Raw genomic sequence first — 13,242 nt, 5'->3', positions numbered from 1 at the left:
TTTTTTATATATAGGATAAAAAGATAACCTAATAGGTCAAAATCGGTCCAAAAGACAACCCAATATATTAAAATAGGCCCAAAAAATAGCCTAACAGGCCAAAATCAGCCCAATAATAGCCTAAAAAAACTAATAGGCTATCGGGCCTGGCGTGCCTACGGGCCGACCCGTATAGCCTTCGTGCCGTGCCTCGGGCGGGAGGCCGCGCTGGTGGGCCGGCACGGCACGACCCGATTAATAATCGGGCCAAGGCGTGCCCTGTCGTACCTAGCACGATTATGGTGGGCCGGGCCGGGCCGGGCCGTTTGGCCAGGTTTGCCACCAGGCACCAGCAGCCGCCGGCCCGTGGAGCCCGATTGGAGCCCGCCCGAGCCCATCTGGGCCCGGTTCAGCCGCTGCCAGCATCTGCCCGAGCTCCCGCACCCGTGGTGCCGCGCGCCGGCCGCCTCCCGTCGCCGGACCCGTATGCCGCCGCGCTCCGCCTGTGCCCTGCCGCCGGTAGGCAGCCGCCCCCTCGGTTCCTGCGTCATTGGTCTGCCTCGCCGTCGTCAGCAGCGCTGCAGCAGCCGCCGTCGTGCCTCGCCTCTCCCCGCGCCGTCCTCCGCCCAAAGCTCGCGCCGCTGCCGCGAATGGTCCTCCCGTGCACGGATCCGTCGAGATCCGTCGCCGCCCCCTCGATCCCATCACCGGAGCCCTTCGTTGGGTCCCTGTTGCTGCCGCCGCCATGGCTCCTGCCCGTGAGGAGCACGGGAGGAGAACGACGACCCGAGCGCCGCTTCGCCATCGCTCGCCCAGGCCGACCTCGTCTCGCAGCGGCCCAGGTCCCGCACCACCGGCCCTAGCTCCTTCCTGGCCGAGCGCCCTTCGGCCCGCTTCGCTCTCGGCCCAGCTCGCCGCTCCAGCCGGCCTCCTCCAGCGGCCAGCACCGCGGCCCAGCTCCGCTCCGCTCCTCTTCTCCCAGTCCGGCCTAGAGCCGAGGTGAGCACCGAGACTATTCCCCGCCCCAGGCGCTGATTAATATGTTGCACATGCCCCTATTCGGCCCGTTAGTGATTCTTTAGGTTTAGGATTTATTTCTTTTTTAGGAATATATAGATTTTCAAACGCCCGTAATAAATTAACCGAGTGTCGGATTGAGGTGATCTATATATGGATCTCTGTAGAATTTCGCGTAGATTACGAATTTGCAACTTGCATAAATGTTTGAAGTAGTTTGAGCCGCCAAATGCCAAGTTTTACGTGATGTCCCAATAGGGGATCGTCCCGTATTTATGTTTCGTGCGTGTCCGGATTGCTCAAATCCCGTAGATGAAATGCTCATGTTTTAGGACCCCTTTTTCCATGTATTTTAGAGTAGTTGTTTTTATTTTAGCTCGTTGGGTTCTGTCACTAGTTTGCTATACCGTGTTTAGGACATATTCCCGCATATACGTGTGGCGTTGTTTTTATTTTGCAACCCCACATGTTATATATGTTTTCGGGGTAGAAATTTCATAAAATTGAAGTGCGCATTTATTTTTAGCTTTTGAGCAAGTTAGTGCGCGTGATATTTTTCCATGTTGCCCTTTTGTTTATTTTGTGGGATTTAATCCGTGCGTGATTTTAAGGAGTTGTCAACTAGAGATATGCCCTTAGATGTGTAGACTAGCCTATGGTAATTTTGGTTGCAATAGAAATCTATGTTTAAGTGTGGTTTGCTTGTTCTGAACTTGCTAGAAAATAGTGCTGATTTGAAGGTGCTGAAATATTTCTAAGTCTGAAATCTGTTATATTTTGTTGCTGTCTTTGCATGAGTTTATCTGGGGATTTGTAGCTCTTTTGAGGTTGCTGCAATGGAGTTAGTTGTAGACTTTAGGATTCTCTAGCATGTTGTTTATTTTCATGCCATTTGGAGTGTTGTAGCTTATGGTTTTGCTGCTGTCAATATGCCTTCAGATCGAAAACTGCAGTTTCATAAACTGTGGTTTTCACTAAGTCTGAAACAGTGTGTGAGATGCCATTTTGTGACTTCTTTTCCTAGTGATCCATGCTTCCATGCTAGATGTCGTTAGTTGTATGTTGTAGTGCTTCTTGCCCTCTACCGTCTCATGCCTTGGTTGAGTATTTTGGTTTTGTGTAGCTCGTAGTTGTGGGGTGCAGGGAATGTTATGTGGCTGATTTTGGTAGATTGTAGTGATTTCTTGTTTAGCTCGTAGTTGTTGAACCGTTGTTCCGTTTTGGTGGTGCCCTATATGAAACTTGCTTAAAATCTTATGTAGTTTCATATTATCTTGCTGGTTGTGTTTTTTGAATGCTTGTGACTGTCGTTGCACACATATTGCATTCATGCCATCATATCTTGCGGTGTCCGTATCTTTTGAATCGTAGCTCCGTTGGAGATGTTCTCTATGTGTAAGTTGCTTGTAATGACGCGTAGAATCACGTGAACCCATTTATTTTGCTGTTTAACAAACATTTAAACGTGTTAGTTCAGATCTGGGCAGAATTATAAATTAACATGTGAGGTCGTCTCGGAGGTGTTATATGTCACTTCCGACCTCATTTAAAATGTCTAGATAGGTAGTTTAATTACGCTTCACCTCTTGCCATGTTTAACCACATTTAATATTGTCGTGTACCTAATCGAGAGTGAACTAAATAATTCATATGTGGAGTTTCGTCAATATGCAACTCGTTGCATATTGAACTTCACTTAATGTGTAGTGTTTGATTGTTGTGAATTGCCATGCCATGTCTTGCATATATTCAGCCTGATCATGCATCATATGTGGATTGCATCTTGTCATGCATTTGCCGTGGTGAATATCTGTGTTGATGCTTGTTTCCGGTTTCCTTCGTCTCGAATAGAGTTCCGCAAGCGTGTCGGATTGTGAGGGCCCGTTCGACTACGTCGGTTCGCCAGCTTCACGGAGTCATTCTTCTTCCAAGCAGGATCTCAGGCAAGATGACCATTTCCCCAGATACCATTACTATCATTGCCATGCTAGTTATTTCGATGTTATCGTTATTGTCTCGCTGCCTACCACCTGTTAAATATCAGCCTCCCAACATTGCCATGAAAACCTTCAACTTGTTCACAACCTAGCAAACCACTGATTGGCTATGTTACCGCTTGCTTAACCATGTATTAGTGTTGCTAGTTGCAGGTGCAGTTGCTTCCATGTGATTACATGGGTTCCTTGTTATATCACCCTATTAAATGCTATTAATTTTAATGCATCTATATACTTGGTAAAAGGTGGAAGGCTCGGCCTTTCTAGCCTGGTGTTTTCTTCCACCTTTCCCCCCTTAGTTTCGGCTACCGGTGTTATGTTCCATAACTGAGCGCTCCTAACACGATCGGGGTTGTTATGGGGACCCCCTTGATAATTCGTTTTAGATTAAAGATGCTTTGGCAAGGTCCAACATTGGTACTACATTTTCCCAACATAATAATTTTGTTAATACTAAAAGCATAGGGCGTCATGAACCCGAGGAGTAATTTACATAATACAGGGAGGGCCAGTGTTGATGGTGCTGGTCCAAAACAGAGCATTGTGCGGGGCCAACCCAGGGCAACTTGGGAGATTTCTATCAGGCCACCGTATGTATCGCTCATCCGTCGTGTCCTGAGAACGAGATATGCGGCTCCTATCGGGATCGTCGACACGCCGGGCGGCCTTGCTGGATTAGTTTTACCTTTAGCGAATGTCTTGTGCATCGGGATTCCGGTGATGCTTTGGGTAATCTCAGAGTTGAGGTTTTCCACTAAGGAGTCCGACGAGATCACGAGTCTCGTGATCGAGGATTTCTTTGCGGCTTGTGGTAATTTGTGATGGATTAGTTGGAGCACCCCTGCAGGGTTAAGTCTTTCGGAAAGTTGTGCCTGCGGTTATGTGACAACGTGGAAACTTTGTTTAACACTGGTTCTAGATAACTTGAAGTTAACTTAATTAAAATATGCCAACTGAGTGCGTAACCGTGACTGTCTCTTTCGTGAGTTCCTTCTCCGATCGAGGACACGGTGGGGTTATGTCTGACGTAACTAGGTGTTCAGGATCATTCATTTGATCATCAGTAGTCCACGTCCGTTATGCGTAGATCTTCCCCCTCTTATTTCTTGTACTCGTAAGTCAGCCACCAAATAAATGCTTAGTCGCTGCTGCAACCTCACCACTTAACCATACCTCACCTATTAAGCTTTGCTAGTCTTGATACCTTTGGAAATGAAATTGCTGAGTCCCCTGTGGCTCACAGATTACTACAACATCAGTTGCAGGTACAGGTAAAGGTTACTTGACGCGAGCGCGTTGATTGTTCATTTGGAGTTGCTTCTTCTTCTGCTGCTTTATCGATCTAGGATGGGTTCCAGGCCGGCAACTTGGGATAGCAAGGATGGACGTCGTTCTTTTTTCTCGTTTGTTTTCGTCCGTAGTCGGACCCTGCTCTTCTTCATGATGTTTATGTATTGTACTGATGTGACTCTGATGTAGCTTGTGGCGAGTGTAAGCCAATTCTATATATCTAATCTTTTCAGTACAAGTACTTGTAACGATATCCATTCTTGCGAAACGGCGAGATGCGCTTCTATCCCTGACGAGGCCCTCGTGCGAAATTGAGGATATGATCACATCTTGGGCGTTACAGAATTACCGACTATTGAGTTGAGCTCATCATCACTCCATTCGTCATCTGTCAATGCCTCCGCACAATGCCTCCACAATGGTCACCTATGTTGCAAAGCAACATCCTGGTTTCCACTGCACGCTTAGCGGCATGTAGCTCTGGCGAACACAACAGCTGGACGACCCGTAGCATCCGTGCCTCATTGGGTCATAGAAAAATGTCGGCGAACTTGCGGGTCGTGCATGATGAAACACAACAATTGCGGTCGATCGATTCACAACACCATTGCAGTGTCGACCCTCGATTCGGCTTGGAGCATCCTGAGCATCGCCTTGCATGCAACACGGTCGCATGTCCGCAATGGCAAACAAACACGTCAGTGGCCCCTTCGACCTTATCACACCATTGGGTCGGCTAGCCAGTCTGCAACATCGGTGGGCCACTTGCAACAAGCTCGTATGTGAACGACAGGCTGACCTGTAGCAACGGTTGTCGTCTTCGCAACACGTCACTCATCCGTGCAACACTGGTGTGGGAAACTCCTCAAGTAGTGGTGAAAGAGAAGGGGGGAGAGGAGGACGAGCATTATGCACATGGACACCTGCGCGCGTGTGTGTGTGTGAGAGAGAGAGAGAGGGGAGAGAGTGAGGGAGAGAGAGATGAGATCAAAGGAAGTAACATACAACTACATGTGTGGAACGAAAGGAGGGGGAGCGAGGTGCAGGCCAAGTATATAGATCACAAAACTCTGCCATTTTTTAAAAAGAGTTTAACATATTCATGTTTTTCAAAGAATAAATCTAGACATATAAAAACTTGTCATTTTTTTAGTTTGTAAAAAAATATAAAACATGTAAAACGCATTCCAGAGCACATGTGGCCCATGAGAGAGGAATGTTTTTTAACACAATTCAGACGCAAGCGCTTATATAAACACGCATACACTCACCACTATAAACGTTCACACTCATATCCTACCCCTATGAACACCTTCGCGAGACTGAGGTGCCATATCATCTTGAGATTTATGAAGTCACCGTAGACGTCTCGTCATTAACGAAAACGTCTCCTTCCACTAAATACGCATCGGCAAATTTTTTGAAATTATACGAGGACCAGGACTTGAACTAAACCTGGGCATAGGCATCCCGGCCCGGTGACCTGGCCTAAGCCCAGCCCAAAAAACACAGGTCGGGCCGGGCTTTGTGTTCGGGCCGGGCTCGGGCTTGAAACCTAGGCCCGGTATCACTTCGGGTCGGGCTCACGCTTGAGAAAATAGCCATTTTACACTGATGCCCGGTCCGACCCAGCCCAAAATTCATGTTTTAGTTCATTCACGCCAGGCTTGGGTTTGAATATTTGATTTTTTAGCCGGGTTCAGGCTTGGGATTTTTAGTTCGGCCTTTTCCAAGCCCGACCCGAAGCCCGGCCGGCCCGGGGTATGCTGAGGTTTAACTTGAAACCTGATAGGCTGAGGCCTGGAGATATCGTTGTCTCTCTAATCATTCAGTCACATGTTGGTTCGTGAGAAATGTTGTTGTGTGTGGACTAGTTTAATACTCCTTCCGTAAATTAATATAAAAGTGTTTAGATTACTAAAATAGTGTCCTGAATGCTTTTATATTAGTTTATAAAAGAAGTAGGAGTATATATTTTTTGAGACATTAGAAAATGTGGTGTGGACTGGCCGAAGTATGCGTGCGCGCATTCGGCCCTAACATCGGGACGCACGACGGAGCGAGCTCACACCTCACAAGTCACAACCGCCGTCAGAAACGAGCCTCGTGACTGCTGGACTTCTCCGGCGAGCCACGCGGTACTGGGGGGGTTCCGGCGGACGAGGAGAGGGGAGCGCCGCGAGCGGGAGTCCACCGCAGGAGGCTACGGCGTACGCGGGAGCAGAGGGCAGAGGAGTGGCATCAACCAGCGGTGACGGCAAGCGCGGGGATCCAGGAAGGACCGATATAGCTCAGTTCTTGTGGCCTCCGCCTCTCGGGCATTCCCCGGAGCGCGGCGGCCGGCGGCCACCGCCAACGGATGAACCGCACCGTCGCCGGCCGGCAGGGAGGGGCGCATGGCGGAACGGCGGTGGCGGAGGCAGGGGCATTTCCTTCACGCGCGCCGTACTCCGCACGGCAACAGAGCAGGGACGCGCCCGCCCGCCCGCCCGCCCGCCAGCGCGGCGTGCGTGGGCCCCGCCCGCTGCGGCTCGTCGAGCGGGCCCGGTGGCACGGGCCTGGGCCGTTGGATCGGCCCCAGCTGGCACGGAAAGCGATCCAACGGCTCGGGACGCACCGGGGCGACGGGAAGGGAAGGAAAGGAAAGGAGACGGAGGAGGCCGCGGGTGCTTTATTTGCTGCTGCGCCTGCAAACTCTGCTCTGCTCTGCACAACACAACCGCCCCGCTTTTGATCCTCCGGAGCCAGGGAAGGAAGGAAAGGTGAGGCGATCAACCTGCATTTCCCCTCCCCCTCCGCTCCATACCCACACCCCTCCCCTCTCTGGTTTCGTCCGCGTCCAACCAAAACCCCAGAAACCCAAAGTCCCAAACCCCCGCGGGGTAAGATTCTTCTTCCTCCTCCTCCTCCTCCTCTCATCATCACCGCCTCTGTTATGTTCTTGCTTCGTCGCATCATGCGGTGGTGGTGGTGGCGTTTATGTCCTGTGTCCGTCGGTCGAGTTTCTCGCTGCGGTTTGGGCGCTGCTGATTGAGCAGAGGGCTGCGCTTCTTGAATCCTGTGTGCGTGGATTTTGCTTCCTGTCTCGCGTTCCCTGCGTTGCGTCGGCTTTTCTGAAGTTGGTGACGGATTTTCTTGGAGGAGGAGGCTACAGAGCGCCGAGACTCCCTGGCGATTTCTGTTCACCCGTTCGATCCCGTGTGGTTCGTGTTTGTTGCTGCCGCCGCTGCTTTTGCTCTTGCTTGCATTTGGTGGGTGTTTTTGCTGGTGGAGGACGAGGAGCACCGAGACCCTGTGGTGATTTCTCTTCGCCTCTTCGGTCCTATTCGTTTCGTTTTTGTTGCTGACGCTGCTGCTTTTGCTCTTGCATTTGGTGGTGGTTATTTTCCTGTACCTGGAGGAGGACGAACAGCACCCAGTCTACGTGGTGATTTCTCTTCACCTCGTCGGTCCTATTTGGTTCGTTTTTGTTGCTGCCGCTGCCGCTCTTGCTCTTGCATTTGGTGGCGATTTCTTGGGGATGAGGAGGCTAGGGAGCACCGGGAAATCCATCGGTGATCTCCTTTCGCTCTCCTGTCTCCTCTACATATTTTCTCATGTTACTCTGGCGGTCGATGGTGGTTTTATTGTTGGAGGAGGAGTCCCACGAGCGCCCCCAACCCAACGCTGATCTTCCCATCGTTTTTTTATTCTCGTTGTTATTGGCAACTCGGCGAGTCTGGTGTCCAGAAATCGCTCTTTCTGCATGTGCATTTTCTTCTCCCTTCACAGCGTGTGGATTTTCTTTTCGAAACAAGAAACAGCGTGTGAAATCTGTCAATCCTTGTCACATACAAGAGGTTTCCATAGTTTTATGTGGGGTTCTTCTTCCTGACTCCTGACCACGGTGCCCCTCTATAGTGCTAATTATAGTATGTGTAGTATCTCGCCCATCCTTCAAGTTCCACAGAAATTGAGTTCGTATGTACTTCCTTGATGCTAACGTTAACGTGCACTGCAACATTGAGATCTATAAGTTCTTCCTTGTTATGAATGAGTGGTTTACATTACCCTGTCAGCAATTCGTTTTCGTTCTACTCTCACTTGGAGTGTGCTGACGTGAGTTATTTTGATATGTATGCTGTTGATGGAAAAACCTTGATTGGGTTTTGATCTGCATTGTGTTTGTGCACCTGAGTAATGTAACTTTCTGATTATATAAGCATACATTATGCACCCAGGGGCCCTTAATCCAAGCATGAGTTACAAACCTGCCAACCTGTAATAGAAGATTCTATAATCTATTCAAATAGCGGCATAGATATGTTTTCAATTCTGCAGTGTGCCAGTGTAGTTCTAGTTTACATGCAGTAACATGATGGAGTTATTTAGCTGTTTTTCTATCGTTTCTTAATCAAGTTTGCTGCTATACATATGCGTTCTGCAATGCAGTGTCAGTACATTCAGTTTACATGTTAGTTTTTGCTGGTAAGGACTTCTAGGTTGTGGTGTTTATACTGAAACCTTTCAGGAAAGCAAACCCAGCAATGGATGGTGATGCAACAGCCAAGTGTTCTGCTGGAGAAGAGAATGACAGAATCAAGTATGCTGCGTCATCTATGAGAGGATTTCGTTATGAAATGGAAGATGCCGTGAGTAATATTGCAGTACTTTGTAAAATTGTTGAGATGATAATCGATTTTGCTTTGCTTTGCAGTTGTGGTGAAATACTGAATTTGATCCGGACCCTTCTTATTTGCAGCTCACAGCTGTCCTAGATCTAGATGGCTGCAGTTCCACATCATTCTTTGGTGTTTATGATGGCCATGGAGGTTTGATCTTCGTTCTGATACTGTTAGAACTTATTCCAAACTTTTGTGCTGTTAGCATAACTGACCATTAAATGCATTGTTTAAAGGAAGTATTATCACAATATCATATAATTCATAGTAATCCAAGGTACACATCGTGTGCATCGGTGTATTACACTATATATGTGCATGCTTTGTACGTTTACTATTTGTCGCAACTTTTGTCTGTCAAAATCTTGTATAATCATGATGAATCAACTGCGCAATGATGCTACAGTTCAACATGCATGACCAAGTTATGCAATCAGGTCTGTGCTGAGATATAAACTGCAAGGGGCCAAACATTAATTGGATCCTCTTTTTTTTACGGGCGGAGGGGATTATGTTAGCAATATGTTCAGTACTTCAGTGTTTTTTCTTACAGTGATACACACGTATCGAAGGGATATTTCAGCTAGTGTTTGTCTTCACACTGTTTTGATATATGAGCTTGTATAGGAATATGGTTGATTCAGTCTTCGTTTTCTGTTATATAAGATGGTCATGCAGAGTTATTTGTTTGTGTTTCAGGAGCTGATGTAGCATTGTATTGTTCAAGGCAATTTCATATTGAGCTCATCAAGGAACCAGACTATCGCAAAAATCTGCATACCGCACTGGAGCATGTGTATTTCAGGTTATTTTCTAGATGATTAAATCATGTACTCTACATTTTAGGTATAGAAGTACAGAATGTGACATATGGAACATGTGTGTGCAGGTGCACACAATATCGGCACAGGCATGAAGTTTTTCAAAAATTCTGAATTTTAGCTATGACACTCACCTGTAAAATTTCATTAAAAATATGACCAACTGTGGCCCACACAAAAAACAAGCATTAAGTGCCTCTAGACATGTTCACATAATCTTTATTCATACATATGCACTTCTTGTTCAATATTGAAAGGTATAAGGGCCAATGCTACAGTGTTATAGTTACAATTGCTACCTAACTTCACTTATTGTGGCATGTATAGATATGGAATACATAATTGTTTCATGCTTCCATAGTTACAATTGCTACATAAGTTCACTTACTGTCACATGTTGCAGAATTGATGAGAAGTTGAAACGATCGGATGAATGGAAAAGGGAGCCAGCTCATTCTCCCGGTAATAGCACTTTGAAAAAGTTGCTCAAGGCTGCTCTTTGTGCTGTTAAGGTAACACTGAATGTTCTTTAAACATTTAATTGTCAGAGAAATTAAACAAAAATTCTCCCTCGGATAATGTTTCATATTATTATGTGTAAATGGAACTGGAAGGGATCGATGGATGTGATAAGGAGGATCTACTGTACTTTTACGGGATGTGCTTTGGACTTGGTACTGATATATTTAACTCATAATTCCAATTTGTGTTCCATCGAGTGTCTGGTTTACCAAATTGGAAGGCAAATGTTCCTTTATCTTTCTCATTGCACCTTAGTAGTTACCATACTGCCAAAATTGAGGTGTGTTTGACTTGGATCATTTGTTTGTTGCACCGTTTGCTTCTTTTATCGAAGGGCGGGCGCATGGGTAAATTTCTTCCCTGGTGGTGTTACTTACTGTTTGTTTCTTTATAGTCTGTTGTCCATATGATTTTGGATTTTTTTTTCCTTGGTATTTCTCAGTTTGGAATTTGTTTTGCAGGACCGTTATGTTCCCCCGCAACATGAAGGAACCACAGCATGTGTGGCTCTTATTAGAGGTAACCAGATTTTTGTTGCAAATGTTGGTGATTCCCGTTGTGTACTCTCAAGGAATGGTCAGGTATGGTGACTATTTTCTTGTCAAATCTCTGAGTGGGGCATCCTGTCATAATGAGTGTCCAAGTAGTGCCTGACAATTCTTATATCCATTTTATCGGAAGGCAAATGATCTATCCATCGATCACAAGCCAGACCTCCAACATGAAAGGGAGAGAATTGAAAGGGCAGGAGGGCAAGTAACCAGGGATGGGAACCCTCAGAGAGATATCTCAGGACGAATAGTTAGGGTGGACGTGGGCATCCATCGCGTCGGGGGGATATTAGCCATATCCAGAGCGATTGGTATGTTATTTATATAATTTCCTTTTATTGTTGGATAGGACCTATTCATTGCTGGTGAGCATTTTGACTACTTGCATGTCAGGTGATTTTCAATTCAAGCGGAACAAAACTTTGTCTCCTGCACAACAAATTGTGACATGTTGTCCGGACATTCACACTGTAAGTTTGTAACTATGTTGCGTGAGCTCAGTGTAAATTTGTTTCTGATGACTGTGGTTTGATGGAAATGACATGATTTATTTTTCTAGGTGGACATAACTGATGATGCTGAATTTCTTATTATAGCAAGTGACGGTATCTGGTAAGTCTGAGCTAAAAATAACACGAGAGGCTGTTTCATTCTGATGACTTGATTCTAAGTGCAATACTTGATTCTAAGTGCAATAGTAAAGTCACTCCAGTTACCCTAAATGCTTGTTTCATCTTAGGCCAGTAGTATTTGTCACCGGCGGGTTCAGTTAAATTTGATCTGTGCTGTACTACAATGGTCTGAGTTTGACCACTTCATCACCATGTGTAATTCAGTTCCCTATTTCTCGAGCCGGGGATATTAAGTTCTTTTTCTTCCGAGTTCAAGTTACTGAAAAGGGCATCTGTCAATTCCTGGGTTAACTATTTCTTTGTAGTGCATAGATTAATTAGATTTGATGGTTCCATATCATGTTGATTTGATGAAGCATTTATTTATTCCAATAGGAATTGTGCCATGTTTTCCGTTCACGAGGAAGAATTCTAAAACTAATAAGAGAGTAATCACCACAATCTGCTATTACCCATAGAGACAGATCTCTTTTCTCATGTTTCACAGTAATATAATTTCGTTTATATGTTACTATAACAAAATTGCACATCTCTTGTTTTTCTTCTTCTCCAGGGAAGCCAAGGCAAGTCAAGAGGCGGTTGATTTTGTGAGGCAGCGCTTGCAATCCGTGAGTCTTATTTCCTCAACCTTTTTCTGCTTGTCAAGCAGAGTAACAGTACATTTAAAAGAAAGAAATTTTATCGGTAACATAACCTTGTTGTTGAAGGAATGACTCTGCACGTAGTAACATTCGGTTGTTGAAGGAGTATGTTGTATGCATGGGCTGGTTTCCATTTGCAGATGGAATTGTTGTTCCTGACATATGGTGTGATCAATGCAGGGGGAGACAGATCTGAGTGTCATTTGTGAGAGACTTCTTGATTCATGCCTGGGCCGGAGAATGAGTGACAATATGAGCGTGATACTGGTTCAGTTCAAGGCCAGCGCCCGGATTCGTTCTTCACCCGGCGCCAACCCCACTGCCACTGCTGAAGCCAGGGCTGACGAAATCAAGGTCAACATCGAATTAGGGGGGCAGTCCAGCAACACAAATGCAAATGAGGAAGGGGGGCAGTCCAGCAACCCAAATGCAAACGAGGACGACGACGGCTCTGTCAACGGTTGCGTAGGATGCTTCAGCCGCATGGATTTGTTTGACGCCGGCGAGGAATGATGGGTGAGCTGTGCACTTAGAGTTCTGAATTTTTGATCGAGAAGGGAAAGACGATCCTGAGCTGGGAAGGTTTACAGTGCTATTTTTGCTCTTTGTCGGAGACAGAATTCGTGTAGGATTATATGGTACCACTCATAGGGTCTGAGCAGTCGCTGTTACTTACTATACGTTGCATTGTAGTTTCGCTCGAGATTTTGCTTGAGAACCACTTGGATTCACCCACTCTGTTTTCTTCTTCTTTGCATTTTGTCTTGGATATTAAAGATCCTTGATGGGGCAGTATAACTATGGATATTTACTGCCTTCATGGTAATTCCTCTATGCAATGCAGTATTATACTCGGGCAGCACTAGGGATCAGACTACTGATCCTTTACTTCCATCAGACTAGTCGAGCACCATAGGATCAGAAGTACTCTAGCCTGGCTCACACATGGTTTGTTGGTTTGAATCGTTAATTAAATGCTCGTTTAATCCTTCCACTAAACAGGTCCACTACAGATGCCAACTACCGTTGCTTCCTAATTCACTGCTTCCTGGATTGATTAGAGTTGCTTCCTAATTCAGTGCTTCCTAGATTGAACGCCTGGACCAAAATATGATAGATTCATTACATGGC

At 46.2% G+C, this 13,242-nt stretch overlaps 1 protein-coding gene across 1 annotated transcript; it reads left to right on the top strand.

The window, feature by feature from the left end:
* Positions 1-4,677: 4,677 nt before the first annotated feature.
* Positions 4,678-12,962, top strand: LOC123450582 (probable protein phosphatase 2C 21). Its single transcript, XM_045127753.1, has 12 exons — positions 4,678-4,753; positions 6,379-7,045; positions 8,794-8,914; positions 9,025-9,094; positions 9,644-9,749; positions 10,169-10,277; positions 10,749-10,868; positions 10,969-11,149; positions 11,232-11,308; positions 11,398-11,450; positions 12,024-12,078; positions 12,292-12,962. The coding sequence occupies exons 1-12, from the start codon at positions 4,678-4,680 to the stop codon at positions 12,622-12,624; spliced, it is 1,968 nt and encodes a 655-aa protein (XP_044983688.1). The 3' UTR covers positions 12,625-12,962.
* Positions 12,963-13,242: the final 280 nt, after the last annotated feature.

The sequence above is a fragment of the Hordeum vulgare genome, chromosome 4H (assembly GCF_904849725.1).
Source record: "Hordeum vulgare subsp. vulgare chromosome 4H, MorexV3_pseudomolecules_assembly, whole genome shotgun sequence".
NCBI classification, from domain to species: Eukaryota; Viridiplantae; Streptophyta; class Magnoliopsida; order Poales; family Poaceae; genus Hordeum; species Hordeum vulgare.
This window is presented reverse-complemented; position numbering and strand designations above follow the sequence as displayed.